At 57.4% G+C, this 27968-nt stretch overlaps 4 protein-coding genes across 11 annotated transcripts in view; all 4 read left to right on the top strand.

The window, feature by feature from the left end:
- Positions 1 to 2938, top strand: part of LOC121086932 (translation initiation factor IF-2-like) — a 533674-nt gene extending 530736 nt beyond the window's left edge. The window contains exons 3-7 of the mRNA XM_040591393.1: positions 4 to 213; positions 598 to 669; positions 1121 to 1183; positions 1617 to 1791; positions 2158 to 2938. Coding sequence (XP_040447327.1) covers positions 108 to 213; positions 598 to 669; positions 1121 to 1183; positions 1617 to 1791; positions 2158 to 2938 — 1197 coding nt within the window. The 5' untranslated portion in view covers positions 4 to 107. The remainder of the gene's footprint in view (positions 1 to 3; positions 214 to 597; positions 670 to 1120; positions 1184 to 1616; positions 1792 to 2157) is intronic.
- The window catches only part of LOC121086882 (DNA-directed RNA polymerase II subunit RPB1-like), a 527323-nt gene extending 517153 nt beyond the window's left edge, over positions 1 to 10170 (top strand). The window contains exons 2-7 of the mRNA XM_040591294.1: positions 6163 to 6391; positions 6776 to 6847; positions 7299 to 7361; positions 7795 to 7969; positions 8336 to 8407; positions 8498 to 10170. Of these exons, the coding sequence (XP_040447228.1) occupies positions 6286 to 6391; positions 6776 to 6847; positions 7299 to 7361; positions 7795 to 7969; positions 8336 to 8407; positions 8498 to 8975 (966 nt within the window). The 5' untranslated portion in view covers positions 6163 to 6285 and the 3' untranslated portion in view covers positions 8976 to 10170. The remainder of the gene's footprint in view (positions 1 to 6162; positions 6392 to 6775; positions 6848 to 7298; positions 7362 to 7794; positions 7970 to 8335; positions 8408 to 8497) is intronic.
- Positions 10171 to 12265: 2095 nt separating this feature from the next.
- Positions 12266 to 17060, top strand: LOC121086884 (serine/threonine-protein kinase C-like). Of its 3 annotated transcripts, none has more exons than XM_040591300.1 (5): positions 12266 to 12855; positions 13240 to 13311; positions 14624 to 14686; positions 15120 to 15294; positions 15662 to 17060. In XM_040591300.1, the coding sequence occupies exons 1-5, from the start codon at positions 12750 to 12752 to the stop codon at positions 16092 to 16094; spliced, it is 849 nt and encodes a 282-aa protein (XP_040447234.1). In that variant the 5' UTR covers positions 12266 to 12749; the 3' UTR covers positions 16095 to 17060. The 3 variants fall into 3 exon arrangements, with proteins under 3 accessions (XP_040447234.1, XP_040447236.1, XP_040447235.1); XM_040591302.1 differs by having other exon boundaries at positions 13240 to 13465; XM_040591301.1 differs by having other exon boundaries at positions 12266 to 13465.
- A 1537-nt stretch (positions 17061 to 18597) lies between these two features.
- Positions 18598 to 27966, top strand: LOC121086883 (vegetative cell wall protein gp1-like). Of its 6 annotated transcripts, none has more exons than XM_040591297.1 (5): positions 18598 to 19744; positions 20129 to 20200; positions 21507 to 21569; positions 22002 to 22176; positions 26126 to 27966. In XM_040591297.1, exons 1-5 carry the CDS (start codon positions 19639 to 19641, stop codon positions 26640 to 26642), a joined length of 933 nt encoding a protein of 310 aa, XP_040447231.1. In that variant the 5' UTR covers positions 18598 to 19638; the 3' UTR covers positions 26643 to 27966. The 6 variants fall into 6 exon arrangements, 3 of the variants coding, with proteins under 3 accessions (XP_040447231.1, XP_040447232.1, XP_040447233.1); XM_040591298.1 differs by lacking the exon at positions 26126 to 27966 and adding an exon at positions 22543 to 22975; XM_040591299.1 differs by lacking the exons at positions 18598 to 19744; positions 20129 to 20200 and adding an exon at positions 20216 to 20354.
- Positions 27967 to 27968: the final 2 nt, after the last annotated feature.

The raw sequence follows: 27968 nt of genomic DNA, 5'->3' as shown, positions 1-27968 counted from the left end.
GAGGTCACAGAGCTCCACGGCGATGCACCAGCTATAAGTACCCATGCCTCAGCCCCCAGACGCAACTGCACCAGATGCAGCAGCAGCGGTGACAGCAGCACAGGATCATGTGGCTGAAGGGAGCCATGGCCCTCATTCAGCACTGCCTCCTCCTCCTCCTCCTCCTGGAGGCCCTACCTGCCAGGGCTGCACCTTGGCAAGAGCAGGAAGCAGGTAAGCGCTCGGCACACTTGCGACCTTTCACGGGCCAGCGGGCTCCTCTCCCCGAGAAGCGTGGATGTGGCTTTTCCCTCGAGCGCTTTAGCGAGGGCTTCCCCTGCGTGTGTGAGAGCTGTGCGGGTACGAAAGCCCCCAGGGGCCCTATGTTGGCCCACGCGCTCCCTGAGGGGTCTTGTTCATGGCATGGCTTGAAGAGCGTGTTAGAAAGCTGCCAGGTGCCGGCCAAGAGGTCACCAGGCCCCTCTGCAGCGCTGGCAATCTCCCCTGGGTCTGGCTCCCACGCTGTTACCTGAGCCCCGTCCGGTGCCAGCGGTTCACTAAGGCACAAGCGGATCCCAACAGGCAACGGAAACATTTCTCCTCTGTGCTTGCTTCTAGGCGAGATGACTCTCCACAATTATCCAGCTGCCTGGCAGGAACATGGTTTTGAGGACTTAAGGCATCCTGGAAGTAAGCTCTTAATGTCTCTTGCCTTGAAAGAAGAAACAGTGCCAATGTGGCAAGACCTTATGGCCTGCAATTTCCTGGTCCCCCAGCAGGTCAGGCGTGGCTGTTGCTTGGAGTAGGAACCAGGCGCAGGCTCCTCCCGCAGTGCCCACTCTGGCAAGTCACAGCAGCAGCCAAAGCTGAAAGAGTTTGGGGTTCCAGGCATCAGGACCATGTTCCGCAGATATGGGAAATGTGCCAAATGTCCCTCCCGCCCTAGCTGCATCCCCGAGCTTGCTGTGACTGCCGAGAGGCACAGGAGCAGCACAGAGCGGGATCCCTCCCTGAGCCGAGGTCCACAGCGATGCCCTGACTCCCAGACTAGGCAGAGGCTTAGGGGGAACCTCCCCGTCCTCCTGTGTCCTCTGTGCCTGAGACTCGCTGAGGCTTAACCTGCCCTCTCTGCTTTTGGCAGTGCCGTCAAAGCCTGGAGAAGACCACCACAGCAAGATAAATCAGGCTTATGAACCGGGCTCAGGTACGGAGCAGTCTTGCTGGGGTCCCCAAGTGGGAGACACATCCTGAAACCTGGGAGGTGCTGCAGGCGGTGCCTGTGCTGGAGAAAAGGCACTAGGGGGAGGGCAAGGCTTCAGTGCCACTTGAGAAGGCCTGAGTCTGTCCCCTCGGGGTGTGGGAACTGTCTCACGGGGAAGGAGAGCTGGGGTGACACTGCCTGCTGCAGGGACGGTTCCTGTCCGTGTCCCTCGAAGGGTCAAGCAGCTGCGCCCCCCCTGTGCTCCCCTTCTGGCCTTCTGGGTTTGGTTGGGTGGGACACCCTGCCCCAAGGGGTGGGAACGTGCCTCCAGGCACCAGTAGTGGGGGGAAACAGAGAATGTCCTGGCCGGATCGATCGTGCTGCACGCTTACCAGTGGCACGCAGGACGGGCTAACGTTCCTAATTGCTCCTGCAGATGATGTCATCAAGAGACCCACAGAGCTTTACAATCCCCTGAGCCCCCCAGCTGTTTCCAGTCCCAGAGATCCTGGAAAGTTGTACAATATAGCTGCAGTAGCAACTGTCGTTTTTCTGCAAGTTCAGATTCTATTGGGCTGTGTCTGGATCTGGTGGCAAAGGAAGAAGAAAGAGTGAGTACATTTCCCTCCCTCCTCTTCCTCTGATGGCTGCTCAGAGCCACGAAGCATTTCTAGTCAGGCTGCTGCGGAGTGGCAGCCTGGTGGCTGCCCAAAAGCAAGGGCAGGACGAGAAAGAGCGGGGCAAGAGATTGCCCCAGCCAGGGAGGCGCCCAGTAGCGCTGGCTGATGGCCACCGAACCTGCCCTGAGGAGTCCCCCTGCTCGGGGCTGCCATGCGGTGCGGGTGTCCACGTCGGCCAAGGCGTGCCAGCGGCTCTGCCCGTGCTGGGGAGCCTTGCCAGCTCTGGGCCGTGCTTTGGGGGACAGTCCGTGCGCCCCCTCTGCAGCTGAGCGCCTCAGCGGCCTCCTCTCTCCACAGGCCCGGCGCTGGAGCTTCAGCTGACCAGCTGGAAAAAGGCAGCTGCCCCTCACACCCCAACAGCCCGAGTAGGTCCCCTTTGCGCCCCGACTGCCAGTGCAGCTGCCACTCACGCCCGGACAGACAGAGCAGCCGCCCTTCACACCCAGAAAGCCAGAGCAGCGGCCCCTCACGCCCGGACAGCCAGAGCAGCGGCCCCTCACGCCCGGACAGCCAGAGCAGCTGCCCCTCGTCCCCGGACAGCTGGACACAACAGGAGCCTCACCCATCTGGAAGAGCAAAGAACCAGGCCTCCCCACGGCCCCCATGCCGACCGAAGCCATCCCCAGCCAGTGTGCAGCAGAGCAGACAGAGCAGCGCTGTTCAGCCCATGACGGACGAGCATCACCCCCTGCGCCTCCCAACCCCATTTCTGGCCCCCAGGCAGCAGAGGAGAGAGCCCAGGACTCTCCAGCACCCGACCAAAAAGCAACGGCCCCGACGCCCACCAAGAGCTCACCCAGCTGCCCTGGAGCGCAGGAGACAGTCCAGCAGCCTCCAGCCCCAGACCAACCCCAGTCGCCCTCACACCCGCCGAGCAGATAAACGTCCACCCTGCAGCAGCACGACTGGAACAGTGTCCAACGGCCCCAGCACCAACCACAGAGGCCTCCAAGACCGCTGCTCCAGTCGCACAGCAGGGGCTGAAGGCAGCCACACCAGGGTAGGAGTTGGGGGCGCACTGACAGAGCCCCAGCCGACAGCTTCGGGGCTCAGCCGCTGCCCACCAAAGACAGTGTGACACAGAGCTGTCACACAAGTGTCCAGGGGGTACCAACAGCAAACCAAGCGAGGCACCAGCACCGGCTGGGCTCCACGCCTGGGCACAGGCTCGTGGGGAAAGCCCCAATGGCAGCACTACGCGCTCTGCTCCACAGCTCATCCCTGACTGCCAGCCTGCTGCAAACAGGTCATTAGCCTGAGGGGCTAGCTCTGATGCCATCCGGGCTGCTCCTGAATTGATTAAAGAGCTGGGAGAACAGGAAGCGTGGTCACGTCTCCTTCTTGACACAGTTCTCCTGCGTGGACCGCAGAGAAACCTCATGGCAAGTGGTGACTAGCGGTAGATGACAGAGCCCTGAGCACCGCCGCTGAGCAGCGCCCTGCGGCTGCTCCCGGTCCGAGTGGTAGAGTCCCTTGTGTCAACGAAGAAGCCCTGCCAGGAGTGGTGGCAGTAGCTGGGAAGGATAGGTGGTGTTGGCTCCCCGTGTCGGGGACAGATAGGGAGAGGTCTCCTTTCACCAGGCGGGGACTGCCGTTTACATGGACCGCCTGACCACAGTGTTTTCAACATTGTCCTGCCATTGCTCCTGCTCCACCGGCTGCAGAGCTGGAAGCATCAACATTAGCGCAGAGGTCGCTGTGATGCTGTAACTGTGTGTTCCAGTCCAGGACAGCCCGAGCCGGGGAGTTTTGATGTTATACCCAGAGCGAGATAAAGAAGCAAATGAGGTCAAATGCTGCCAATCAAGGAAGTTTATAGGATCAAAGTGCTGACAAGCAAATAGCGATAGTAAAAGGGAAGGAAGGCTAGAAGAGGAGGAAACCTAGCAAGCAGTCGGGATAGAGTCGCAAGAGATAGTCACCACCAGGGATCCAGCAGCGTCCTGTTGGTCTGTAGTTTCCCTGTCCGTCGGTGATGGTTTCAGCTGGGATAGACTTAAGTTTCTTCTTAGTAGTTAGTACAGTGCGGTGGTTTGGCTCTGATGTGAGAACAATGTTGATAGCACACTGATGTTTTTAGTTGTTGCTGCGTGATGTTTATACTAAGTCAAGGACTTTTTGGTTTCTTGGGCCCTGCCAGTGAGAGGGCTGAGGGGACACAGCCAGCACAGCTGACCCAAGCTAGCCAAAGAGGTATTCCATACCATATGACATCATGCTGAGTATATAAACTGGGGAAAGAAGAAGGAAGGAGGGGACATTTGGCATTATGGTGTTTGTCTTCCCAAGTAACTGTTATGCGTGATGGAGCCCTGATTTCCTGCAAATGGTCAAACACCTGCCTGCCCATGGGAAGTAGTGAATGAATTCCGTGCTTTGTTTTGTTTGCGTGCAGAGCTTTTGCTTTACCTATTAAATTGTTCTTATCTCAACCCCTGAGTTTTACATTCCTTTCTGATTCTATTCCCCATCCCTCTTGGTGAGGGGGAGTGAGCAAGCGGCTGTGTGGCACTTGCTTCCAACCAGTGTTAAACCACGGCATGGTCTCTTGATGGTGCCCATTACTGTTTGATTGCACAGTCTTTTATAGGGTATTTGGGGAGCCTCTTTCCCCAGGCAATGGCACGAACGGCACTTCCACACGTGCTCCCTGTCTCGGTACGCTGGTTTTGAGGGGCACACATCACGGCTGTGTGGTCCTTTGCCATGGACTGCACATGTCTTGGTGCAGGAGCGGTCTGCAAACTAGGACCATGCATGGCAATCAGTTAGCTGAGGGGAATGTGCTCGAGCTTGTCTAGACAGCAATTAACATGATGAGGCATGTTTGCAGAGCACAGGGGAGTGGGAGACGGATGGCGCCAAGGATGGCGCCAAGGAAAGGTAACACCTTGTTGTTAATTGATGGTAGTTAGCCACCAGTCAGGGATTGCCTAGGATGCAAGGCTTAGCTTCAAGAACCAATCTATTTAAAACGCGCAGCTTCTGAAAGTGTATAAAAAACGCATGCTTCTGTATAATAAATTGACATTTGCTTGCATCAAGCTGCGTCCCGTCTCTTCATTCGCCGCATCTTGGCAGGTTGAGGTGGTCGTTCGTGTCTGGACATGTCCCCCAGAACAACGTGGCTGTTCCTTGACCCCAGCTGATGTCTGGTTTCGGGTGGCTGTTGCTTCTTGTGTCGTTTGCAACTGCCGAGTTCGGTTAAATTGCCAGGTAGCCTTTCACCAAGCTCAGCAGGAACGTGAACAAGCTTTGAGACAGTCAGCTCACAATATAGTCTCCCACATCATGAGGAACGGTGTGAAAGTCAGCGTCGCTGCAGCACGGCTCAGATCCATCCCATCCTGCTGTGCAGGCTACAACATCCCCAGACGTGCATCTAAAACCTCTGGCTGCTGAGTCTCACGGCTAAGGCAGAGTGAAAGACGGGATCATGGAATCTCTGGGGTTGGAAGGGACCTTTACAGGTCACTGAGTCCAACCCCCCTGCAATGAGCAGAGCCATCTTTAAGGGGATCACTTTGCTCAGCTGAGCCTGAATGTTTCCAGGGATGGGGCATCCACCACCTCTCTGGGCAACCTGTTACAGTGTTTCACCACCCTCAGCATAACAAAACACCTGCTGTCCTTGTGTCTAGTCTCAATTTTCCCTCTTCTAGCTTCAAACCATTGCCCCTTCTCCCTAGGGCTGCAGGCCCTGCTCAAATCTCTGTCCCTGTCTCTCTGATAAGCGCCCATTAAGTATTGGAAGACCAGAATCAGGTCTCCCCAGAGCCTTCTCTTCGCCAGGCTGAACAACCCCACCTCTCTCTGCCTTTTTTCAGAGCAGAGGAGTTCCATCCCTTCGATCTTTTTGGTGGCTTCTTTTGATGCAGCCCAGGACACGGTTGGCTTTCTGGCCTGCGAGCGCACATTGCTGGTTCATGCCCAGCTGTTCTTCCACCAGTACCCCCAAGTCCTTCCTGGCAGGGCGGCTCTCAGTGGTACCGGGCGTTGCCCTGAGCCTGGTACAGGACCTTGCACCTGGCTTTCTTGAGCCTCATGAGGTTCACATGGGCCGCTTCTCCAGCTTGTCCAGGTCCCTCTGGACAGCAGCCCATCGCTCAGGCGCATCAGCTGCACCACTCAGCTTGGTGTCATCTGCAAACTTGCTGAGGGTGCAATCGACCTGTGTGCCAGTCCTCGGACGGAGCTGCCCGACAGGGCGTGCTCCCCAGCCTGGGAGGGCAGCTGCCCCGGCTGTGCTCCAGCGGCTCTCCCCCTGAGCACCGTTGCCACGCGGCCTGGGCCGGCCATGAGGTGACAGTGGGGCTGTGAGGTCACGGAGCTCCACGGCGATGCACCAGCTACAAGTACCCATGCCTCAGCCCCCAGCCGCAACTGCACCAGATGCAGCAGCAGCGGTGACAGCAGCACAGGATCATGTGGCTGAAGGGAGCCATGGCCCTCATTCAGCACTGCCTCCTCCTCCTCCTCCTCCTGGAGGCCCTACCTGCCAGGGCTGCACCTTGGCAAGAGCAGGAAGCAGGTAAGCGCTCGGCACACTTGCGACCTTTCACGGGCCAGCAGGCTCCTCTCCCCGAGAAGCGTGGATGTGGCTTTTCCCTCGAGCGCTTTAGCGAGGGCTTCCCCTGCGTGTGTGAGAGCTGTGCGGGTACGAAAGCCCCCAGGGGCCCTATGTTGGCCCACGCGCTCCCTGAGGGGTCTTGTTCATGGCATGGCTTGAAGAGCGTGTTAGAGAGCTGCCAGGTGCCGGCCAAGAGGTCACCAGGCCCCTCTGCAGCGCTGGCAATCTCCCCTGGGTCTGGCTCCCACGCTGTTACCTGAGCCCCGTCCGGTGCCTGCGGTTCACTAAGGCACAAGCGGATCCCAACAGGCAACGGAAACATTTCTCCTCTGTGCTTGCTTCTAGGCGAGATGACTCTCCACAATTATCCAGCTGCCGGGCGGGAACATGGTTTTGAGGACTTAAGGCATCCTGGAAGTAAGCTCTTAATGTCTCTTGCCTTGAAAGAAGAAACAGTGCCAATGTGGCAAGACCTTATGGCCTGCAATTTCCTGGTCCCCCAGCAGGTCAGGCGTGGCTGTTGCTTGGAGTAGGAACCAGGCGCAGGCTCCTCCCCCAGTGCCCACTCTGGCAAGTCACAGCAGCAGCCAAAGCTGAAAGAGTTTTGGGTTCCAGGCATCGGGACCATGTTCCGCAGATATGGGAAATGTGCCAAATGTCCCTCCCGCCCTAGCTGCATCCCCGAGCTTGCTGTGACCGCCGAGAGGCACAGGAGCAGCACAGAGCGGGATCCCTCCCTGAGCCGAGGTCCACAGCGATGCCCTGACTCCCAGACTAGGCAGAGGCTTAGGGGGAACCTCCCCGTCCTCCTGTGTCCTCTGTGCCTGAGACTCGCTGAGGCGTAACCTGCCCTCTCTGCTTTTGGCAGTGCCGTCAAAGCCTGGAGAAGACCACCACAGCAAGATAAATCAGGCTTATGAACCGGGCTCAGGTACGGAGCAGTCTTGCTGGGGTCCCCAAGTGGGAGACACATCCTGAAACCTGGGAGGTGCTGCAGGCGGTGCCTGTGCTGGAGAAAAGGCACTAGGGGGAGGGCAAGGCTTCAGTGCCACTTGAGAAGGCCTGACTCTGTCCCCTCGGGGTGTGGGAACTGTGTCACGGGGAGGGAGAGCTGGGGTGGCACTGCTGCTGCAGGGACGGTTCCTGCCCGTGTCACTCAAAGGGTCAAGCAGCTGCGCCCCCCCCTGTGCTCCCCTTCTGGCCTTCTGGGTTTGGTTGGGTGGGACACCCTGCCCCAAGGGGTGGGAACGTGCCTCCAGGCACCAGTACTGGGGGGAAACAGAGAATGTCCTGGCCGGATCAATCGTGCTGCACGCTTACCAGTGGCGCGCAGGACGGGCTAACGTTCCTAATTGCTCCTGCAGATGATGTCATCAAGAGACCCACAGAGCTTTACAATCCCCTGAGCCCCCCAGCTGTTTCCAGTCCCAGAGATCCTGGAAAGTTGTACAATATAGCTGCAGTAGCAGCTGTTGTTTCTCTGCAAGTTACGATTGTGTTGGGCTGTGTCATGGTCTGGTGGAGAAGGAAGGAGAAAGCGTGAGTACATTTCCCTCCCTCCTCTTCCTCTGATGGCTGCTCAGAGCCACGAAGCATTTCTAGTCAGGCTGCTGTGGAGTGGCAGCCTGGTGGCTGCCCAAAAGCAAGGGCAGGACGAGAAAGAGCGGGGCAAGAGATTGCCCCAGCCAGGGAGGCGCCCAGTAGCGCTGGCTGATGGCCACCGAACCTGCCCTGAGGAGTCCCCCTGCTCGGGGCTGCCATGCGGTGCGGGTGTCCACGTCGGCCAAGGCGTGCCAGCGGCTCTGCCCGTGCTGGGGAGCCTTGCCAGCTCTGGGCCGTGCTGTGGGGGACAGTCCGTGCGCCCCCTCTGCAGCTGAGCGCCTCAGCGGCCTCCTCTCTCCACAGGCCCGGCGCTGGAGCTTCAGCTGACCAGCTGGAAAAAGGCAGCTGCCCCTCACGCCCCGACAGCCCGAGTAGGTCCCCTTTGCACCCCGACTGCCAGTACAGCTACCCCTCACGCCCGGACAGCCAGAGCAGCGGCCCCTCACGCCCTGACAGCCCGAGTAGCTCCCCTTCACGCCCGGACAGCCAGTGCAGCTACCCTTCATGCCCGGACAGCCAGTGCAGCTGCTCCTCACGCCCGGACAGCCCGACCAGCTGCCCTTCGCGCCCAGACAGCCAGTGCAGCGGCCCCTCACGCCCGGACAGCCCGAGTAGCTCCCCTTTGCACCCCGACTGCCAGTACAGCTGCCCATGGTGCTCGGACAGCCAGTGCAGCTGCCACTCATGCCCCGACAGCCCGATCAGCTGCCCCTCGTACCTGGACAGCCAGAGCAGCGGCCCCTCACGCCCGGACAGCCAGTGCAGCGGCCCCTCACGCCCGGACAGCCAGAGCAGCTGCCCCTCACGCCCGGACAGCTGGACACAACAGGAGCCTCTCCCATCTGGAAGAGCAGAGAACCAGGCCTCCCCACGGCCCCCATGCTGTCTGAGCCCATCCCCAGCCAGTGTGCAGCAGAGCAGAGCAGCGCTGTTCAGCCCATGACGGACGAGCATCACCCCCTGCGCCTCCCAACCCCATTTCTGGCCCCCAGGCAGCAGAAGAAAGAGCCCAGGACTCTCCAGCACCCGACCAAAACGCAACGGCCCCGACGCCCACCAAGCCCTCACCCAGCTGCCCTGGAGCGCAGGAGACAGTCCAGCAGCCTCGAGTCCCAGGACCAACCCCAGTCTCCCTCACACCCCCCGAGCAGATTACCGTCCACCCTGCAGCAGCACGACTAGGACAGTGTCCAACGGCCCCAGCACCAACCACAGAGGCCTCCGAGACCGCTGCTCCAGTCGCACAGCAGGGGCTGAAGGCAGCCACACCAGGGTAGGAGTTGGGGGCGCACTGACAGAGCCCCAGCCGACAGCTTCGGGGCTCAGCCGCTGCCCGCCAAAGACAGTGTGACACAGAGCTGTCACACAAGTGTCCAGGGGGTACCAACAGCAAACCAAGCGAGGCACCAGCACCGGCTGGGCTCCACGCCTGGGCACAGGCTCGTGGGGAAAGCCCCAATGGCAGCACTACGCGCTCTGCTCCACAGCTCATCCCTGACTGCCAGCCTGCTGCAAACAGGTCATTAGCCTGAGGGGCTAGCTCTGATGCCATCCGGGCTGCTCCTGAAGTGATTAAAGAGCTGGGAGAACAGGAAGCGTGGTCAGGTCTCCTTCTTGATACAGTTCTCCCGTGTCGCCTGCAGAGAAGCCTCATGGCAAGTGGTGACTAGCGGTAGATGACAGAGCCCTGAGCACCGCCGCTGAACAGCGCCCTGCGGCTGCTCCCGGTCCGAGTGGTAGAGTCCCTTGTGTCAACGAAGAAGCCCTGCCAGGAGTGGTGGCGGTAGCTGGGAAGGATAGGTGGTGTTGGCTCCCCGTGTCGGGGACAGATAGGGAGAGGTCTCCTTTCACCAGGCGGGGACTGCCGTTTACATGGACCGCCTGACCACAGTGTTTTCAACATTGTCCTGCCATTGCTCCTGCTCCACCGGCTGCAGAGCTGGAAGCATCAACATTAGCGCAGAGGTCGCTGTGATGCAGTAACTGTGTGTTCCAGTCCAGGACAGCCCGAGCCGGGGAGTTTTGATGTTATACCCAGAGCGAGATAAAGAAGCAAATGAGGTCAAATGCTGCCAATCAAGGAAGTTTATAGGATCAAAGTGCTGACAAGCAAATAGCGATAGTAAAGGGAAGGAAGGCTAGAAGAGGAGGAAACCTAGCAAGCAGTCGGGATAGAGTCGCAAGAGATAGTCACCACCAGGGATCCAGCAGCGTCCTGTTGGTCTGTAGTTTCCCTGTCTATCGGTGATGGTTTCAGCTGGGATAGACTTAAGTTTCTTCTTAGTAGTTAGTACAGTGCGGTGGTTTGGCTCTGATGTGAGAACAATGTTGATAGCACACTGATGTTTTTAGTTGTTGCTGCGTGATGTTTATACTAAGTCAAGGACTTTTTGGTTTCTTGGGCCCTGCCAATGAGAGGGCTGAGGGGACACAGCCAGCACAGCTGACCCAAGCTAGCCAAAGAGGTATTCCATACCATATGACATCATGCTGAGTATATAAACTGGGGAAAGAAGAAGGAAGGAGGGGACATTTGGCATTATGGTGTTTGTCTTCCCAAGTAACTGTTACGCGTGATGGAGCCCTGATTTCCTGCAAATGGTCAAACACCTGCCTGCCCATGGGAAGTAGTGAATGAATTCCGTGCTTTGTTTTGTTTGCGTGCAGAGCTTTTGCTTTACCTATTAAATTGTTCTTATCTCAACCCCTGAGTTTTACATTCCTTTCTGATTCTTCTCCCCATCCCTCTTGGTGAAGGGGAGTGAGCAAGCGGCTGTGTGGCACTTGCTTCCAACCAGTGTTAAACCACGGCATGGTCTCTCGATGGTGCCCATTACTGTTTGATTGCACAGTCTTTTATAGGGTATTTGGGGAGCCTCTTTCCCCAGGCAATGGCACGAACGGCACTTCCACACGTGCTCCCTGTCTCGGTACGCTGGTTTTGAGGGGCACACATCACGGCTGTGTGGTCCTTTGCCATGGACTGCACATGTCTTGGTGCAGGAGCGGTCTGCAAACTAGGACCATGCATGGCAATCAGTTAGCTGAGGGGAATGTGCTCGAGCTTGTCTAGACAGCAATTAACATGATGAGGCATGTTTGCAGAGCACAGGGGAGTGGGAGACGGATGGCGCCAAGGATGGCGCCAAGGAAAGGTAACACCTTGTTGTTAATTGATGGTAGTTAGCCACCAGTCAGGGATTGCCTAGGATGCAAGGCTTAGCTTCAAGAACCAATCTATTTAAAACGCGCAGCTTCTGAAAGTGTATAAAAACGCATGCTTCTGTATAATAAATTGACATTTGCTTGCATCAAGCTGCGTCCCGTCTCTTCATTCGCCGCATCTTGGCAGGTTGAGGTGGTCGTTCGTGTCTGGACATGTCCCCCAGAACAACGTGGCTGTTCCTTGACCCCAGCTGATGTCTGGTTTCGGGTGGCTGTTGCTTCTTGTGTCGTTTGCAACTGCCGAGTTCGGTTAAATTGCCAGGTAGTCTTTCACCAAGCTCAGCAGGAACGTGAACAAGCTTTGAGACAGTCAGCTCACAATATAGTCTCCCACATCATGAGGAACGGTGTGAAAGTCAGCGTCGCTGCAGCACGGCTCAGATCCATCCCATCCTGCTGTGCAGGCTACAACATCCCCAGACGTGCATCTAAAACCTCTGGCTGCTGAGTCTCACGGCTAAGGCAGAGTGAAAGACGGGATCATGGAATCTCTGGGGTTGGAAGGGACCTTTACAGGACACTGAGTCCAACCCCCCTGCAATGAGCAGAGCCATCTTTAAGGGGATCACTTTGCTCAGCTGAGCCTGAATGTTTCCAGGGATGGGGCATCCACCACCTCTCTGGGCAACCTGTTACAGTGTTTCACCACCCTCAGCATAACAAAACACCTGCTGTCCTTGTGTCTAGTCTCAATTTTCCCTCTTCTAGCTTCAAACCATTGCCCCTTCTCCCTAGGGCTGCAGGCCCTGCTCAAATCTCTGTCCTCGTCTCACTGATAAGCGCCCATTAAGTATTGGAAGACCAGAATCAGGTCTCCCCAGAGCCTTCTCTTCGCCAGGCTGAACAACCCCACCTCTCTCTGCCTTTTTTTCAGAGCAGAGGAGTTCCATCCCTTCGATCTTTTTGGTGGCTTCTTTTGATGCAGCCCAGGACATGGTTGGCTTTCTGGCCTGCGAGCGCACATTGCTGGTTCATGCCCAGCTGTTCTTCCACCAGTACCCCCCAAGTCCTTCCTGGCAGGGCGGCTCTCAGTGGTACCGGGCGTTGCCCTGAGCCTGGTACAGGACCTTGCACCTGGCCTTCTTGAGCCTCATGAGGTTCACATGGGCCGCTTCTCCAGCTTGTCCAGGTCCCTCTGGACAGCAGCCCATCGCTCAGGTGCATCAGCTGCACCACTCAGCTTGGTGTCATCTGCAAACTTGCTGATGGTGCAATCAACCTGTGTGCCAGCCCTTGGACGGAGCTGCCCGACGGGGCGTGCTCCCCAGCCTGGGAGGGCAGCTGCCCCGGCTGTGCTCCAGCGGCTCTCCCCCTGAGCACCGTTGCCATGCGGCCCGGGCCGGCCGTGAGGTCACAGTGGGGCTGTGAGGTGACAGTGGGGCTGTGAGGTCACGGAGCTCCACGGCGATGCACCAGCTACAAGTACCCATGCCTCAGCCCCCAGCCGCAACTGCACCAGATGCAGCAGCAGCGGTGACAGCAGCACAGGATCATGTGGCTGAAGGGAGCCATGGCCCTCATTCAGCACTGCCTCCTCCTCCTCCTCCTCCTGGAGGCCCTACCTGCCAGGGCTGCACCTTGGCAAGAGCAGGAAGCAGGTAAGCGCTCGGCACACTTGCGACCTTTCACGGGCCAGCGGGCTCCTCTCCCCGAGAAGCGTGGATGTGGCTTTTCCCTCGAGCGCTTTAGCGAGGGCTTCCCCTGCGTGTGTGAGAGCTGTGCGGGTACGAAAGCCCCCAGGGGCCCTATGTTGGCCCACGCGCTCCCTGAGGGGTCTTGTTCATGGCATGGCTTGAAGAGCGTGTTAGAGAGCTGCCAGGTGCCGGCCAAGAGGTCACCAGGCCCCTCTGCAGCGCTGGCAATCTCCCCTGGGTCTGGCTCCCACGCTGTTACCTGAGCCCCGTCCGGTGCCTGCGGTTCACTAAGGCACAAGCGGATCCCAACAGGCAACGGAAACATTTCTCCTCTGTGCTTGCTTCTAGGCGAGATGACTCTCCACAATTATCCAGCTGCCTGGCGGGAACATGGTTTTGAGGACTTGGGGCATCCTGGAAGTAAGCTCTTAATGTCTCTTGCCTTGAAAGAAGAAACAGTGCCAATGTGGCAAGAGCTTACTCATGTGCAATTCTCTTGCAGAGCCTCCCAAGGGTTACACCATCCCGAATTCGTGGCCTGTTGCTGACCTCGAGCCTGAGAGCCATCCCACGGGTAAATCAGTGGGAGGAAGCTGCATCTACCTTCTAGGCTTCTTTCCGCCTGAAGAGCAAGTTGCTCCGTCCATGGCCCATGTGCAGACATGGAGGAGAGCAGAGAGGGAACGGGCCGGGCTCAGAGATGCGCCCTGTGGAGCTTTGCCTTGCAAAGCTGTCTCCTGGCCCCTGGGAGTCATCTGAGTTCTTAAGGCAAATGTTGGAGGAACAGGAGAGAGGACACAGTGGGCACATTTCACTCTGCCTTAGCTGTGAAATTTGGCAGCTGAGCCACAGAGATGGTGCAGAGCCTCTGCTGCCAGTTGTGCTTCAAGCGGAGGGCCAGGGGCGGCTGCTGCCCCAGTTTTGCCGTTACGGCTCGGAGCTGGTTTGTGCAGGCGTCTGCTGGCAGGCAGATTTGAGGGCCTGGCGAGCGCTGAACTTGTGTTCAGCTCACGGGCAGCACTGCTTGCCCACTGGCCCAGTTCCAGGCAGGAGCGAGGTCCCAGGCGACGCCGGCTGCCCTTTCCTCATGCTGGAGGTCGGTGGGGATGCTGGTTCGGCAGGCTTCTTGGGCTGTGCTGCATCTCCCGTCTACCGACCGATAGCTGGGATGGGGCAACCGTGACCGTTGCTGGTGCTTACAGGGAAGGGCGGAGGAGCCCTTCTCGAAAGGGCTGTTTCCCTGGCCGGACTGGCTGCAGCTTCTTCCCGTCCTCTTTGAAGGAAGGCATTTTGCATCGCTTTACGCGCTGCCAAAAGTGCAATGCAAACCAAAAGATGGCCTGCAATTTCCTGGTCCCCCAGCAGGTCAGGCTCAGGCGTGGCTGTTGCTTGGAGTAGGAACCAGGCGCAGGCTCCTCCCCCAGTGCCCACTCTGGCAAGTCACAGCAGCAGCCAAAGCTGAAAGTGTTTTGGGTTCCAGGCATCGGGACCAGTTCCACAGATATGGGAAATGTGCCAAATGTCCCTCCCGCCCTAGCTGCATCCCCGAGCTTGCTGTGACTGCCGAGAGGCACAGGAGCAGCACAGAGCGGGATCCCTCCCTGAGCCGAGGTCCACAGCGATGCCCTGACTCCCAGACTAGGCAGAGGCTTAGGGGGAACCTCCCCGTCCTCCTGTGTCCTCTGTGCCTGAGACTCGCTGAGGCTTAACCTGCCCTCTCTGCTTTTAGGAGTGCCGTCAAAGCCTGGAGAAGACCACCATGGAAAGATATATCAATTTTATGAACCCAACTCGGGTACGGAGCAGTCTTGCTGGGGTCCCCAAGTGGGAGACACATCCTGAAACCTGGGAGGTGCTGCAGGCGGTGCCTGTGCTGGAGAAAAGGCACTAGGGGGAGGGCAAGGCTTCAGTGCCACTTGAGAAGGCCTGAGTCTGTCCCCTCGGGGTGTGGGAACTGTCTCACGGGGAGGGAGAGCTGGGGTGGCACTGCCTGCTGCAGGGACGGTTCCTGCCCTTGTCCCTCAAAGGGTCAAGCAGCTGCGCCCCCCTGTGCTCCCCTTCTGGCCTTCTGGGTTTGGTTGGGTGGGACACCCTGCCCCAAGGGGTGGGAACGTGCCTCCAGGCACCAGTACTGGGGGGAAACAGAGAATGTCCTGGCCGGATCAATCGTGCTGCACGCTTACCAGTGGTGCGCAGGACGGGCTAAACGTTCCTAATTGCTCCTGCAGATGATGTCACCGAGAGACCCACAGAGCTTTACAATCCCCCGAGCCCCCCAACTGTTTCCAGTCCCAGAGATCCTGGAAAGTTGTACACTATAGCTGCAGTAGCAGCTGTTGTTTCTCTGCAAGTTGCAGTTGCGTTGGGCTATGTCGTGGTCTGGTGGCGAAGGAAGAAGAAAGCGTGAGTACATTTCCCTCCCTCCTCTTCCTCTGATGGCTGCTCAGAGCCACGAAGCATTTCTAGTCAGGCTGCTGCGGAGTGGCAGCCTGGTGGCTGCCCAAAAGCAAGGGCAGGACGAGAAAGAGCGGGGCAAGAGATTGCCCCAGCCAGGGAGGCGCCCAGTAGCGCTGGCTGATGGCCACCGAACCTGCCCTGAGGAGTCCCCCCTGCTCGGGGCTGCCATGCGGTGCGGGTGTCCACGTCGGCCAAGGCGTGCCAGCGGCTCTGCCCGTGCTGGGGAGCCTTGCCAGCTCTGGGCCGTGCTGTGGGGGACAGTCCGTGCGCCCCCTCTGCAGCTGAGCGCCTCAGCGGCCTCCTCTCTCCACAGGCCCGGCGCTGGAGCTTCAGCTGACCAGCTGGAAAAAGGCAGCTGCCCCTCACGCCCGGACAGCTGGACACAACAGGAGCCTCTCCCATCTGGAAGAGCAGAGAACCAGGCCTCCCCACGGCCCCCATGCCGTCCGAGCCCATCCCCAGCCAGTGTGCAGCAGAGCAGACAGAGCAGCGCTGTTCAGCCCATGACGGACGAGCATCACCCCCTGCGCCTCCCAACCCCATTTCTGGCCCCCAGGCAGCAGAGGAGAGAGCCCAGGACTCTCCAGCACCCGACCAAAACGCAACGGCCCCGACGCCCACCAAGCCCTCACCCAGCTGCCCTGGAGCGCAGGAGACAGTCCAGCAGCCTCGAGCCCCAGGACCAACCCCAGTCGCCCTCACACCCCCCGAGCAGATTACCGTCCACCCTGCAGCAGCACGACTAGGACAGTGTCCAACGGCCCCAGCACCAACCACAGAGGCCCCCCAAGCCCTCCGAGACCGCTGCTGCAGCCGCACAGCAGGGGCTGAAGGCAGCCACACCAGGGTAGGAGTTGGGGGCGCACTGACAGAGCCCCAGCCGACAGCTTCGGGGCTCAGCCGCTGCCCGCCAAAGACAGTGTGACACAGAGCTGTCACACAAGTGTCCAGGGGGTACCAACAGCAAACCAAGCAAGGCACCAGCACCGGCTGGGCTCCACGCCTGGGCACAGGCTCGTGGGGAAAGCCCCAATGGCAGCACTACGCGCTCTGCTCCACAGCTCATCCCTGACTGCCAGCCTGCTGCAAACAGGTCATTAGCCTGAGGGGCTAGCTCTGATGCCATCCGGGCTGCTCCTGAAGTGATTAAAGAGCTGGGAGAACAGGAAGCGTGGTCAGGTCTCCTTCTTGATACAGTTCTCCCGTGTCGCCTGCAGAGAAGCCTCATGGCAAGTGGTGACTAGCGGTAGATGACAGAGCCCTGAGCACCGCCGCTGAACAGCGCCCTGCGGCTGCTCCCGGTCCGAGTGGTAGAGTCCCTTGTGTCAACGAAGAAGCCCTGCCAGGAGTGGTGGCAGTAGCTGGGAAGGATAGGTGGTGTTGGCTCCCCGTGTCGGGGACAGATAGGGAGAGGTCTCCTTTCACCAGGCGGGGACTGCCGTTTACATGGACCGCCTGACCACAGTGTTTTCAACATTGTCCTGCCATTGCTCCTGCTCCACCAGATGCAGAGCTGGAAGCATCAACATTAGCGCAGAGGTCGCTGTGATGCAGTAACTGTGTGTTCCAGTCCAGGACAGCCCGAGCCGGGGAGTTTTGATGTTATACCCAGAGCGAGATAAAGAAGCAAATGAGGTCAAATGCTGCCAATCAAGGAAGTTTATAGGATCAAAGTGCTGACAAGCAAATAGCGATAGTAAAGGGAAGGAAGGCTAGAAGAGGAGGAAACCTAGCAAGCAGTCGGGATAGAGTCGCAAGAGATAGTCACCACCAGGGATCCAGCAGCGTCCTGTTGGTCTGTAGTTTCCCTGTCTATCGGTGATGGTTTCAGCTGGGATAGACTTAAGTTTCTTCTTAGTAGTTAGTACAGTGCGGTGGTTTGGCTCTGATGTGAGAACAATGTTGATAGCACACTGATGTTTTTAGTTGTTGCTGCGTGATGTTTATACTAAGTCAAGGACTTTTTGGTTTCTTGGGCCCTGCCAATGAGAGGGCTGAGGGGACACAGCCAGCACAGCTGACCCAAGCTAGCCAAAGAGGTATTCCATACCATATGACATCATGCTGAGTATATAAACTGGGGAAAGAAGAAGGAAGGAGGGGACATTTGGCATTATGGTGTTTGTCTTCCCAAGTAACTGTTACGCGTGATGGAGCCCTGATTTCCTGCAAATGGTCAAACACCTGCCTGCCCATGGGAAGTAGTGAATGAATTCCGTGCTTTGTTTTGTTTGCGTGCAGAGCTTTTGCTTTACCTATTAAATTGTTCTTATCTCAACCCCTGAGTTTTACATTCCTTTCTGATTCTTCTCCCCATCCCTCTTGGTGAAGGGGAGTGAGCAAGCGGCTGTGTGGCACTTGCTTCCAACCAGTGTTAAACCACGGCATGGTCTCTCGATGGTGCCCATTACTGTTTGATTGCACAGTCTTTTATAGGGTATTTGGGGAGCCTCTTTCCCCAGGCAATGGCACGAACGGCACTTCCACACGTGCTCCCTGTCTCGGTACGCTGGTTTTGAGGGGCACACATCACGGCTGTGTGGTCCTTTGCCATGGACTGCACATGTCTTGGTGCAGGAGCGGTCTGCAAACTAGGACCATGCATGGCAATCAGTTAGCTGAGGGGAATGTGCTCGAGCTTGTCTAGACAGCAATTAACATGATGAGGCATGTTTGCAGAGCACAGGGGAGTGGGAGACGGATGGCGCCAAGGATGGCGCCAAGGAAAGGTAACACCTTGTTGTTAATTGATGGTAGTTAGCCACCAGTCAGGGATTGCCTAGGATGCAAGGCTTAGCTTCAAGAACCAATCTATTTAAAACGCGCAGCTTCTGAAAGTGTATAAAAACGCATGCTTCTGTATAATAAATTGACATTTGCTTGCATCAAGCTGCGTCCCGTCTCTTCATTCGCCGCATCTTGGCAGGTTGAGGTGGTCGTTCGTGTCTGGACATGTCCCCCAGAACAACGTGGCTGTTCCTTGACCCCAGCTGATGTCTGGTTTCGGGTGGCTGTTGCTTCTTGTGTCGTTTGCAACTGCCGAGTTCGGTTAAATTGCCAGGTAGTCTTTCACCAAGCTCAGCAGGAACGTGAACAAGCTTTGAGACAGTCAGCTCACAATATAGTCTCCCACATCATGAGGAACGGTGTGAAAGTCAGCGTCGCTGCAGCACGGCTCAGATCCATCCCATCCTGCTGTGCAGGCTACAACATCCCCAGACGTGCATCTAAAACCTCTGGCTGCTGAGTCTCACGGCTAAGGCAGAGTGAAAGACGGGATCATGGAATCTCTGGGGTTGGAAGGGACCTTTACAGGACACTGAGTCCAACCCCCCTGCAATGAGCAGAGCCATCTTTAAGGGGATCACTTTGCTCAGCTGAGCCTGAATGTTTCCAGGGATGGGGCATCCACCACCTCTCTGGGCAACCTGTTACAGTGTTTCACCACCCTCAGCATAACAAAACACCTGCTGTCCTTGTGTCTAGTCTCAATTTTCCCTCTTCTAGCTTCAAACCATTGCCCCTTCTCCCTAGGGCTGCAGGCCCTGCTCAAATCTCTGTCCCTGTCTCTCTGATAAGCGCCCATTAAGTATTGGAAGACCAGAATCAGGTCTCCCCAGAGCCTTCTCTTCGCCAGGCTGAACAACCCCACCTCTCTCTGCCTTTTTTTCAGAGCAGAGGAGTTCCATCCCTTCGATCTTTTTGGTGGCTTCTTTTGATGCAGCCCAGGACATGGTTGGCTTTCTGGCCTGCGAGCGCACATTGCTGGTTCATGCCCAGCTGTTCTTCCACCAGTACCCCCAAGTCCTTCCTGGCAGGGCGGCTCTCAGTGGTACCGGGCGTTGCCCTGAGCCTGGTACAGGACCTTGCACCTGGCCTTCTTGAGCCTCATGAGGTTCACATGGGCCGCTTCTCCAGCTTGTCCAGGTCCCTCTGGACAGCAGCCCATCGCTCAGGTGCATCAGCTGCACCACTCAGCTTGGTGTCATCTGCAAACTTGCTGATGGTGCAATCAACCTGTGTGCCAGCCCTTGGACGGAGCTGCCCGACGGGGCGTGCTCCCCAGCCTGGGAGGGCAGCTGCCCCGGCTGTGCTCCAGCGGCTCTCCCCCTGAGCACCGTTGCCATGCGGCCCGGGCCGGCCGTGAGGTCACAGTGGGGCTGTGAGGTGACAGTGGGGCTGTGAGGTCACGGAGCTCCACGGCGATGCACCAGCTACAAGTACCCATGCCTCAGCCCCCAGCCGCAACTGCACCAGATGCAGCAGCAGCGGTGACAGCAGCACAGGATCATGTGGCTGAAGGGAGCCATGGCCCTCATTCAGCACTGCCTCCTCCTCCTCCTCCTCCTGGAGGCCCTACCTGCCAGGGCTGCACCTTGGCAAGAGCAGGAAGCAGGTAAGCGCTCGGCACACTTGCGACCTTTCACGGGCCAGCGGGCTCCTCTCCCCGAGAAGCGTGGATGTGGCTTTTCCCTCGAGCGCTTTAGCGAGGGCTTCCCCTGCGTGTGTGAGAGCTGTGCGGGTACGAAAGCCCCCAGGGGCCCTATGTTGGCCCACGCGCTCCCTGAGGGGTCTTGTTCATGGCATGGCTTGAAGAGCGTGTTAGAGAGCTGCCAGGTGCCGGCCAAGAGGTCACCAGGCCCCTCTGCAGCGCTGGCAATCTCCCCTTGGTCTGGCTCCCACGCTGTTACCTGAGCCCCGTCCGGTGCCTGCGGTTCACTAAGGCACAAGCGGATCCCAACAGGCAACGGAAACATTTCTCCTCTGTGCTTGCTTCTAGGCGAGATGACTCTCCACAATTATCCAGCTGCCTGGCGGGAACATGGTTTTGAGGACTTGGGGCATCCTGGAAGTAAGCTCTTAATGTCTCTTGCCTTGAAAGAAGAAACAGTGCCAATGTGGCAAGAGCTTACTCATGTGCAATTCTCTTGCAGAGCCTCCCAAGGGTTACACCATCCCGAATTCGTGGCCTGTTGCTGACCTCGAGCCTGAGAGCCATCCCACGGGTAAATCAGTGGGAGGAAGCTGCATCTACCTTCTAGGCTTCTTTCCGCCTGAAGAGCAAGTTGCTCCGTCCATGGCCCATGTGCAGACATGGAGGAGAGCAGAGAGGGAACGGGCCGGGCTCAGAGATGCGCCCTGTGGAGCTTTGCCTTGCAAAGCTGTCTGCTGGCCCCTGGGAGTCATCTGAGTTCTTAAGGCAAATGTTGGAGGAACAGGAGAGAGGACACAGTGGGCACATTTCACTCTGCCTTAGCTGTGAAATTTGGCAGCTGAGCCACAGAGATGGTGCAGAGCCTCTGCTGCCAGTTGTGCTTCAAGCGGAGGGCCAGGGGCGGCTGCTGCCCCAGTTTTGCCGTTACGGCTCGGAGCTGGTTTGTGCAGGCGTCTGCTGGCAGGCAGATTTGAGGGCCTGGCGAGCGCTGAACTTGTGTTCAGCTCACGGGCAGCACTGCTTGCCCACTGGCCCAGTTCCAGGCAGGAGCGAGGTCCCAGGCGACGCCGGCTGCCCTTTCCTCATGCTGGAGGTCGGTGGGGATGCTGGTTCGGCAGGCTTCTTGGGCTGTGCTGCATCTCCCGTCTACCGACCGATAGCTGGGATGGGGCAACCGTGACCGTTGCTGGTGCTTACAGGGAAGGGCGGAGGAGCCCTTCTCGAAAGGGCTGTTTCCCTGGCCGGACTGGCTGCAGCTTCTTCCCGTCCTCTTTGAAGGAAGGCATTTTGCATCGCTTTACACGCTGCCAAAAGTGCAATGCAAACCAAAAGATGGCCTGCAATTTCCTGGTCCCCCAGCAGGTCAGGCGTGGCTGTTGCTTGCAGTAGGAACCAGGCGCAGGCTCCTCCCCCAGTGCCCACTCTGGCAAGTCACAGCAGCAGCCAAAGCTGAAAGTGTTTGGGGTTCCAGGCATCGGGACCAGTTCCGCAGATATGGGAAATGTGCCAAATGTCCCTCCCGCCCTAGCTGCATCCCCGAGCTTGCTGTGACCGCCGAGAGGCACAGGAGCAGCACAGAGCGGGATCCCTCCCTGAGCCGAGGTCCACAGCGATGCCCTGACTCCCAGACTAGGCAGAGGCTTAGGGGGAACCTCCCCGTCCTCCTGTGTCCTCTGTGCCTGAGACTCGCTGAGGCTTAACCTGCCCTCTCTGCTTTTAGGAGTGCCGTCAAAGCCTGGAGAAGACCACCATGGAAAGATATATCAATTTTATGAACCCAACTCGGGTACGGAGCAGTCTTGCTGGGGTCCCCAAGTGGGAGACACATCCTGAAACCTGGGAGGTGCTGCAGGCGGTGCCTGTGCTGGAGAAAAGGCACTAGGGGGAGGGCAAGGCTTCAGTGCCACTTGAGAAGGCCTGAGTCTGTCCCCTCGGGGTGTGGGAACTGTCTCACGGGGAGGGAGAGCTGGGGTGGCACTGCCTGCTGCAGGGACGGTTCGTGCCCTTGTCCCTCAAAGGGTCAAGCAGCTGCGCCCCCCTGTGCTCCCCTTCTGGCCTTCTGGGTTTGGTTGGGTGGGACACCCTGCCCCAAGGGGTGGGAACGTGCCTCCAGGCACCAGTACTGGGGGGAAACAGAGAATGTCCTGGCCGGATCAATCGTGCTGCACGCTTACCAGTGGTGCGCAGGACGGGCTAACGTTCCTAATTGCTCCTGCAGATGATGTCACCGAGAGACCCACAGAGCTTTACAATCCCCCGAGCCCCCCAACTGTTTCCAGTCCCAGAGATCCTGGAAAGTTGTACACTATAGCTGCAGTAGCAGCTGTTGTTTCTCTGCAAGTTGCAGTTGCGTTGGGCTATGTCGTGGTCTGGTGGCGAAGGAAGAAGAAAGCGTGAGTACATTTCCCTCCCTCCTCTTCCTCTGATGGCTGCTCAGAGCCACGAAGCATTTCTAGTCAGGCTGCTGCGGAGTGGCAGCCTGGTGGCTGCCCAAAAGCAAGGGCAGGACGAGAAAGAGCGGGGCAAGAGATTGCCCCAGCCAGGGAGGCGCCCAGTAGCGCTGGCTGATGGCCACCGAACCTGCCCTGAGGAGTCCCCCTGCTCGGGGCTGCCATGCGGTGCGGGTGTCCACGTCGGCCAAGGCGTGCCAGCGGCTCTGCCCGTGCTGGGGAGCCTTGCCAGCTCTGGGCCGTGCTGTGGGGGACAGTCCGTGCGCCCCCTCTGCAGCTGAGCGCCTCAGCGGCCTCCTCTCTCCACAGGCCCGGCGCTGGAGCTTCAGCTGACCAGCTGGAAAAAGGCAGCTGCCCCTCACGCCCGGACAGCTGGACACAACAGGAGCCTCTCCCATCTGGAAGAGCAGAGAACCAGGCCTCCCCACGGCCCCCATGCCGTCCGAGCCCATCCCCAGCCAGTGTGCAGCAGAGCAGACAGAGCAGCGCTGTTCAGCCCATGACGGACGAGCATCACCCCCTGCGCCTCCCAACCCCATTTCTGGCCCCCAGGCAGCAGAGGAGAGAGCCCAGGACTCTCCAGCACCCGACCAAAACGCAACGGCCCCGACGCCCACCAAGCCCTCACCCAGCTGCCCTGGAGCGCAGGAGACAGTCCAGCAGCCTCGAGCCCCAGGACCAACCCCAGTCGCCTTCACACCCCCCGAGCAGATTACCGTCCACCCTGCAGCAGCACGACTAGGACAGTGTCCAACGGCCCCAGCACCAACCACAGAGGCCCCCCAAGCCCTCCGAGACCGCTGCTGCAGCCGCACAGCAGGGGCTGAAGGCAGCCACACCAGGGTAGGAGTTGGGGGCGCACTGACAGAGCCCCAGCCGACAGCTTCGGGGCTCAGCCGCTGCCCGCCAAAGACAGTGTGACACAGAGCTGTCACACAAGTGTCCAGGGGGTACCAACAGCAAACCAAGCAAGGCACCAGCACCGGCTGGGCTCCACGCCTGGGCACAGGCTCGTGGGGAAAGCCCCAATGGCAGCACTACGCGCTCTGCTCCACAGCTCATCCCTGACTGCCAGCCTGCTGCAAACAGGTCATTAGCCTGAGGGGCTAGCTCTGATGCCATCCGGGCTGCTCCTGAATTGATTAAAGAGCTGGGAGAACAGGAAGCATGGTCAGGTCTCCTTCTTGATACAGTTCTCCCGTGTCGCCTGCAGAGAAGCCTCATGGCAAGTGGTGACTAGCGGTAGATGACAGAGCCCTGAGCACCGCCGCTGAACAGCGCCCTGCGGCTGCTCCCGGTCCGAGTGGTAGAGTCCCTTGTGTCAACGAAGAAGCCCTGCCAGGAGTGGTGGCAGTAGCTGGGAAGGATAGGTGGTGTTGGCTCCCCGTGTCGGGGACAGATAGGGAGAGGTCTCCTTTCACCAGGCGGGGACTGCCGTTTACATGGACCGCCTGACCACAGTGTTTTCAACATTGTCCTGCCATTGCTCCTGCTCCACCAGATGCAGAGCTGGAAGCATCAACATTAGCGCAGAGGTCACTGTGATGCTGTAACTGTGTGTTCCAGTCCAGGACAGCCCGAGCCGGGGAGTTTTGATGTTATACCCAGAGCGAGATAAAGAAGCAAATGAGGTCAAATGCTGCCAATCAAGGAAGTTTATAGGATCAAAGTGCTGACAAGCAAATAGCGATAGTAAAGGGAAGGAAGGCTAGAAGAGGAGGAAACCTAGCAAGCAGTCGGGATAGAGTCGCAAGAGATAGTCACCACCAGGGATCCAGCAGCGTCCTGTTGGTCTGTAGTTTCCCTGTCCGTCGGTGATGGGCATGTTACATTGTTTCACCACCCTCAGCATAATAAAAAACCCTGCTCTCCTTGTGTCTAGTTTTAATCTGCCCTCTTCTAGCTTCAAAATATTGCCCCTTGTCCCTAGGCCTCCCAGTACTAAAATCTGCCCCCATGTCCTGTCGTAGTACTCTCAAGAGTAGCCACCTGCAACAAGGTCTTCTACCATCATATACCAAGTTAAGCTCAATAAGTAGTTAGCACGCCTTGCCCCGGCACAGCCACCGATCCTCCACAAGGTCTCAAAGGTCCATCTACTGTTCATGCTGTTTCTACATGCTCTTCAGGACAGTCCCTCTGCTGCCTTCTCCAGGTCTCTCTCCTCCCTTTCCCAATCTCTCTTCACTGGCCATTCCCCTTAGAGCTATTTAACCACTTAACAGGAACCAGCCACACTTGCACATTAGCTACATCAGCCAACCCACCACCCCTGAAGCCAGCCCACAGCTGTATATTATCAATATTAATTAAACCATTTCATTTCTCTACAGTCTCTGATAAGCGCCCATTAAGTATTGGAAGACCAGAATCAGGTCTCCCCAGAGCCTTCTCTTTGCCAGGCTGAACAACCCCACCTCTCTCTGCCTTTTTTCAGAGCAGAGGAGTTCCATCCCTTCGATCTTTTTGGTGGCTTCTTTTGATGCAGCCCAGGACACGGTTGGCTTTCTGGCCTGCGAGCGCACGTTGCCGGCTCATGCCCAGCTGTTCTTCCACCAGTACCCCCAAGTCCTTCCTGGCAGGGCGGCTCTCAGTCCCTTCCTCCCCCAGCCTGTATTGATAGCGGGGGTTGCGCTGACCCTGGTGCAGCCTTCTTCTTCCCCGCCCCCTGTGTCTTCTGTGCCTGAGCCACACTGAGGCTTTACCTGCCCTCTCTGCTTTTAGGAGTGCCGTCAAAGCCTGGAGAAGACCACCACAGCAAGATAAATCAGGCTTATGAACCGGGCTCAGGTACGGAGCAGTCTTGCTGGGGTCCCCAAGTGGGAGACACATCCTGAAACCTGGGAGGTGCTGCAGGCGGTGCCTGTGCTGGAGAAAAGGCACTAGGGGGAGGGCAAGGCTTCAGTGCCACTTGAGAAGGCCTGAGTCTGTCCCCTCGGGGTGTGGGAACTGTCTCACGGGGAGGGAGAGCTGGGGTGGCACTGCCTGCTGCAGGGACAGTTTCTGTCCGTGTCCCTCAAAGGGTCAAGCAGCTGCGCCCCCCCTGTGCTCCCCTTCTGGCCTTCTGGGTTTGGTTGAGCGGGACACCCTGCCCCAAAGGGTGGGAACATGCCTCCAGGAACCAGTGCTGGGGGAAACACCGGGCCAGATCAAACGTGATGTACACTTACCAGTGGCGCGCAGGACGGGCTAACTTTTCAAATTGCTCCTACAGACGTGATCAGCGAGAGAACCGCAAGGGCTGATGATCCCCCAAACACCGCAAGTCTTCTCTGTCCCCAAAACGCGCGGAGGCACTGAGTGATAGCCACAGCAGCAACCATGCTTTCCGTGCCAGTTGGAATAGTGTTGGTGTGTGTCATCATCCGGCGGTGGATGAAGAAAGAAGAGTGAGTTGTTGATTCCTCCCACACTGCTTCCTTCGATGGCTGCTCAGGGCCACGAAGCATTTCTCGTCAGGCTGCTGTGAAATGGCGAGCTGGCGGTTGCCCAAAACTCTGCTGAGATTTCTGCTGCTGTCAGATTCTTTAATTGGCCTCTTACTTCCTGGGCCACCTTCTCGGGAGCCTGCTCTGAGAGGAGCCAGTGTTAGAAAAAAGTGGCCCCCAGCAGCAACAGGCATTGGCAAAGCAAGGGCAGGACGAGAAAGAGCAGGGCAAGAGATTGCCCCAGCCAGGGAGGCGCCCAGTAGCGCTGGCTGATGGCCACCGAACCTGCCCTGAGGAGTCCCCCTGCTCGGGGCTGCCATGCGGTGCGGGTGTCCACGTCGGCCAAGGCGTGCCAGCGGCTCTGCCCGTGCTGGGGAGCCTTGCCAGCTCTGGGCCGTGCTGTGGGGGACAGTCCGTGCGCCCCCTCTGCAGCTGAGCGCCTCAGCGGCCTCCTCTCTCCACAGGCCCGGCGCTGGCGCTTCTAGAGTCCAGCAGGAAACCGGTGGCTCCTGCTTGTGCCCAAACAGCCAAAGCTGCAGCCCCAGCACTCCTGCGAGCTGGACCCAATGCAAGCAGACACCACTGCCAACTGGAAAAAGCGTGCACCCACCTTCTTCACAGCCCCGGCACCCATCCCCGGTCACCCTGCAGCAGAGGAACCAGACCAGCACTATCCAGGCCGTGACTGAACAGCAACCACCCCTGCACCCCTCTGAGCCCATCCCTGGCCACACTACAGCAGCAGAAAGACTCCAGCATCTGACAGCCCCAGGACCAACTGCAGCAGCTCCAGCACCCTCTGTGCCCATTACCAACCCCCCTGCAGCAGTGGAACCAGGACAGCATCCACCAGCTGCAGTGACCCTTGCGCCCTCCAAGCCCTTCCAGACCCTTGAGCCCCCTGCTGCTCCCAAGCCCTCTGAGACCCCCAAGACCTCCATGCTTCCAAGGCCATTTCTCCCACCACCCTGCAGGGGTTAGTTCTGAGGCTCTGGCTTAGAAGGCAGTAACTCTTGCCAACAAGGTCTAAAAGTGATGACAGGGAGAGGGGTTTTAACGCTTCTCTCCGAGAAGTGTGGATGATGGCTTTTCCCTCCAGTGCTTTAGCAAGGGCTTCACCTGTTCACATGAGAGCTCTCCCAGTAAGAAAACCCCCAGGAGCCCTATGTTGGTTCACCTGTTCCTTGAGGAATCCTGCACACAGCCTGGAAAGAAAGAGTGTTTGGAGAGCTGCAAGGAGCCAGCCAAGAGGTCACCAGGCCCCTCCACTACTCATTAAATTTGGAGAGCACGGGAGAGTATGCAGGGTAATAAACACACGCTTGCCTTGCTCCTACATGCCATCCTGGGCTTCACCCACAGGCATCAGTAGGCAGATATGAGGGCCATCTTGCTGCAGCAGGCATCGGTGATAGTGTCAGCATAACAAGGCAGCACTCGCGATGAGTATAAAAAGAAATGTGTTACACCAAGCTTTGAGTCAGGTTTACTGCACAAGGAATTGGTAGGGAAAAGGAGTATTTGCTATTTAGGCATTAATATCAGCCAGAACACAAATTAACAGGCTGCTGCTAAGGTAGGTCTGATTATTCATTTAGATGGGCTATTTTTGTTTTTTCCCATGATGGGTTCAATTAGACATGGTAGCCAGTTCAGCCATAACTACAACTGCATTTGTCAGTGAATCAAAAAATGTACTAAATAAAAAAGCACACAGTTTTACAATGTCCAGTTATATGGACCGCACATAGGTTATTTTTCAGTTGCTAACACATGACATTAACTTCAGAAAGGTTTTTCTACCTGAGTCCAATATTATTTGAAAGTCCTTGTTAATTATACTCATTTTAGAAATACTGAGCTGGTTTCTACACCTGAAGTGTATAATACCAGGAATTGGTGTGAGCTGTTTGGAGCTGTTAACTGTAGTAAACTGAAATAATTTCTTGGGAAACTAAGACACCTGCAAGTACATCTTAGTATTGCCAGGTCTGACTGCTAAGATATGCTGGCTAATGTTAAACTGCTTGTTATGTTGCCTTGCCTCTTCGCAAAGCGGTGTTCGTGTATGTGATTCATACACAAAATTTTACTTTCAAGTATGTTTACTTTAGGATAATTCTGCCAAAGTACTTGTTTGGATCTGAAATTGATATATAATCATCTGTACAGCTGAAGCATGTATAATTTATACATATTTTAAACTGGTCTGTTTTTAATTCTAAATATTAGTCATTTACAGTACTGAATAAAAATATTTTGGAGAAGGACAGATTCTTAACTATTTAAATATATCAAACTGGATAG

This window comes from Falco naumanni, chromosome 4 (genome assembly GCF_017639655.2).
Source record: "Falco naumanni isolate bFalNau1 chromosome 4, bFalNau1.pat, whole genome shotgun sequence".
Taxonomy (NCBI): Eukaryota; Metazoa; Chordata; class Aves; order Falconiformes; family Falconidae; genus Falco; species Falco naumanni.
This window is presented reverse-complemented; position numbering and strand designations above follow the sequence as displayed.